At 40.2% G+C, this 4085-nt stretch overlaps 1 protein-coding gene across 1 annotated transcript; it reads right to left on the bottom strand.

The window, feature by feature from the left end:
• Positions 1 to 1773: 1773 nt before the first annotated feature.
• LOC113766603 (putative disease resistance protein RGA3) lies at positions 1774 to 3876 on the bottom strand. Its single transcript, XM_027310778.1, has one exon. The coding sequence runs from the start codon at positions 3874 to 3876 to the stop codon at positions 1774 to 1776; it is 2103 nt and encodes a 700-aa protein (XP_027166579.1).
• Positions 3877 to 4085: the final 209 nt, after the last annotated feature.

Below are 4085 nucleotides of genomic sequence, written 5' to 3'. Positions count from 1 at the left end.
CTGTGAAGTAGTACAGAGGATTACCTAGTAATTAATTGATTGGGGAAACTGATATTATTTATGAACTTCAAATGGAGATTAGCCTCTGATTTGCTGCCCATCAATGCGAATGAAGGGAATGTCGGAGATCTTTGACCACTCAGAATTGAGGTCGGTGCTGCTGCTGTTGTTCTCAGGATTGCATCTTTCCTTTAGAAGGGGACAGTTCATAATCTGCAACTCTCTTAGTCTGGTGAGGCTTCTCATAGATTGGTGAGAGGGTAAATTCTCTAGCTTTTCACAATCCCAAAGACTGAGTTCTTCAAGTGAGGAAAGCTTCTCAAACCAATCGGGCAATGATTTTACTCCAAAACCATCTAAGTAAAGATATGTTAGGGTAGAGAGGTGCTGAAGCTGCTCGGGCAGAGATTCCCAATGAGGCCATCCATACAAATTTAACATTGAAAGGGAGGGTAAGTAGGGGTATGGTGGTGGGAGAGCATCAAAGAGGTCTAGGAAGGAATGCAGCTCTGTGGTGGATTCTGAGAATGGTCCGATATCTAAAGCATCTAATCTTGTAAGAGAACAAAGCTTCCCCTTGGGCAAGTCGGTTAATTTCCTAAATTGTGATATGTACAGGTAAGAGAGAGAAGGTGTTCGGGCTAAATCAATTGGGAAGGAGATAAGATTGGGACAACAGTATACTCGCAAATCCTCAAGAGGAAGAGGAGGAGAAGGGTGCAGAAGTGGAATCCCACTCTGACTCAGATATTTGGGGGATGGACAAGTGGGTTAACCCATCGCAGGTCACAATCCATAACTATCGCAAGGCAGTGAGGTATTTGCGTCCCTTGGGGATTGAAATTGACTCGAGCGAGTCGCACCCAGTAACAATTAATACCTCTAGGGACTCAAGGCCAACCAAATGTTGAGGAGCATTATTGTTAATACAAGTGTACTCAGCTACTAATTGGTAATTTGGTCCTTTTGAAGTTTGAGGAACGTCACGAAAAATCCGAAAATTGGGTCAAATCACCACAATCTCTTAATTTGAGATATGCAAGATTGGGATTGTTTTGGAATAACACATTTGGTAGTTTGGTGAGCCTGTTCACACTCTCAATGGAAAGCCTAGTGAGAGTGCTGACTCCACTACAAATATATGCCATTAATGCTGATCCATTTTGGGTTGTCTCGATCTCCAATTCCTTGAGACTTGGACAATGATTTGGAAAAGTGGCTAACTGAGGGCAATTAATAATCCTCATCATACCAAGGACGGGAAACACCACCACTGTCCCATCATGAACTGTTGTTTTCGTCCATTCCCTCAAATTTAGCATTTTTTCTAGAATGAGATCTTCAAGTGCTGGAAACAAATTTAGGGGCCTTTGACTAGTACTGCCACTATGCATGCCTAATCCGCCATAAAAAGAAGGGCCTATACTTGTTAGGTTATCAAGTCCTTTCAAGCGAAGAGATCTGAGGAAGGGCATGTTTCCAAGAGTTGGTAACTCTTTGCAGTTTCTACAATTTTGTAATTCAAATTTCACCAATTTCCTGAGTTCTCCAATCCATGTTGAAAGTTGATCACCAAAAAAACTTTTAATAATCAAACCTTTCAAATTTTGGTTAGGTTGCAAGCCTTCCAGCACTTGATTGCATTCATTGTTATTCTCCCTCAGATTTTCTATATCATTCCACAATAATTTCAACTCATCAATGTTTGGCTTGTCAATCAGTTTTGCAGACTTGGCTTCTTCCATACTAGTCACCAATTGAAGATTTCGTATTTCAAAACTTCCACTGAGATTTTTTAAACTCCCCAATTTGTCCACCCGCATCTTTACCAATATTGAAAAATGGCAATGTTCGGAGAGAATGCAATTGTCCAATCTCAAGAGGCGTTAGATCATTTGATTTATCCTTGTGGAAAAAGTCAAAGTGCCTCAGATTCACCAAATTCTTGAAATTGTTTGGAAACTTTGTCAATAATCTACAATCTCGAACTCTTAATGTCTGCAGATTGTAAAGTTTACAAAGAGAGTCCGGCAAAGTTTCCATTAGAGTATCTGATGAATCGAGATACCTTAAATGAGACAACTTGCCAATTGATTTAGGAAGCTCCTTCGCATTTGATGAAGCTATGTTTAGCACTCGCAAGCAAGCCAAAAAGATGATCAAACCATCATCAATTGATCTGTTCTCCACTAAAACTAATGTTGTTATGTACCTGAAACTCCGATTCAGTGGAAATGGCAGTTTTTCTTCTCTATCACTTCTCTCAATTGCAAGATACCGAAAACTCTGGCCACGAAAATCAGCTTCTGTTGGCTCTTTCGACCTTAAAGTTCTACATTCGGAAATGGATTGCACCATATCATGCACAAGATCATGCATTTTGCAGTTCAATACATTCCCATAACCATCCTTTTCTACATCCTGAAACAAGTTACTCTCCAACAAAATGGTAAAATAATCATTACCAACTTCCTCCATACACATATTTTTTCTTGGATCTGAATGAAGAAATCCTTCTGCAGCCCAAAGTTGGATTAGTTGATTCCTTTCCAATTCAAAATCCTGGGGGAAAATTGAACAATATGCAAAACACTTTTTAAGAGCTGGATATGGAAGATGATCAAAGCTTAACTTCAAAATTTTAATGATGGAACCATCTCTATCTTCACCTATATTTTGAAGCCCAGTATCTAAAATTTGATGCCATTTATTTATTTCCTTGTTGCGCAACATACCGCCAAGAACACTTGCAGCCAATGCTAAGCCTCTGCATTTTTGCGCAATCTTCAAGCCTATATCTTTCAGCCCACCCGGCACATTCCCTGTGCCAAATGCATTTTCTTTGAGAATGAACCAACATCGATCATCTGATAATCGTTCCAAGGAATAATCTTGAGGAGAAGAAATTCTCGTGATGGTTGCCACTTGTTGATCACGAGTGGTCAGAAGAATCCAGCTCCCCTTGGCTTGGCTAGTACCTTTCAAAGACCCAAGAAAATCATTCCATAGCGTGGACTCCTTATTCCACACGTCATCCAAGACCAATAGGTAATTTTTACCATCCAATAATTCCTTAAGCTTCTTGACTCTGGCTTCCCTATCCTTAGCTTCAGGCTCTCGACCTTGCAGTGATTGTAGAATCATTCCAAATAACCTATTGGCATTGAAATCCTCTGAAACACACACCCACATTCTCTTCTCAAAATGTTTTTCAATATTTGGGTCATTAAAAACTTTTCGAGCCAAGGTGGTCTTCCCGATCCCGCCCATCCCTACTATAGGGAGAACAGAGATAGTTTCATTATTATTCATGGCAGTCAATTGTGTTACTATTGCTGAAACATCACTATCCCTTCCAACAAAACTCACATCAACAGTGGCAGAGTCAGTCTCTCTGTTCTTTATAAATCGTGCTTCACTGGGAGGAGAAAGAGCAGGTGCAGTCTGTGACTGGAGGCTAAAGTTCCTTGCTTGTTCATTGATTCTTTTCAAATCCATGCTGATTTTCTGAATTTTGTTGGCCATTTTGCAACGAAATGCAATGGGATTGGAGACTGAGAAGAAGAAGCATACCTTCCTCTTCATTTGGTTTCGGATCTCAACTTTGCGTCGAATCATTTCATAGTTGAAGTCATCCAGCAAATTTTCAGCATCGAAAGCCACACGTTCAAGATTCTCCAGCCAAAGCTTCACGAAATTTTCAGTCACCTGTTTTTTCTCTGCGTCACTAAGGAAAGCCTGGATTTCAGTCAACGTATCTTTCAGTTTCTGCAAATCTTTCTTGAAGCCAACAAACTGGCCAATTTGTTCGGAAGCCAAGTTTATTGCCGTCTGCACTAGAACTTGTGTAGTGGAACCAAGCACTGCATCCGCCATCAGGTCGATATCTGAGATTAAGAAGAGAGAATTTAATAGTTTTGAGAGTGTGTAATGGAACTTTGAAGATGAGGAAGAGTTGAATGTATCAGGAGATGAAACTAGAAGTCATTATTGTTACGGATGCGGCAGCAATGCGTTAATGGACCTGCGTTAACATAAAGTTGTCATATGCATCATACATGCAAGTCAGACACGACATAACTCTT

The sequence above is a fragment of the Coffea eugenioides genome, chromosome 3, assembly GCF_003713205.1.
Source record: "Coffea eugenioides isolate CCC68of chromosome 3, Ceug_1.0, whole genome shotgun sequence".
Classification (NCBI taxonomy): domain Eukaryota; kingdom Viridiplantae; phylum Streptophyta; class Magnoliopsida; order Gentianales; family Rubiaceae; genus Coffea; species Coffea eugenioides.
Note: the sequence above shows the minus strand (reverse complement) of the source record. Positions and strands in the feature narration are given on the sequence as shown.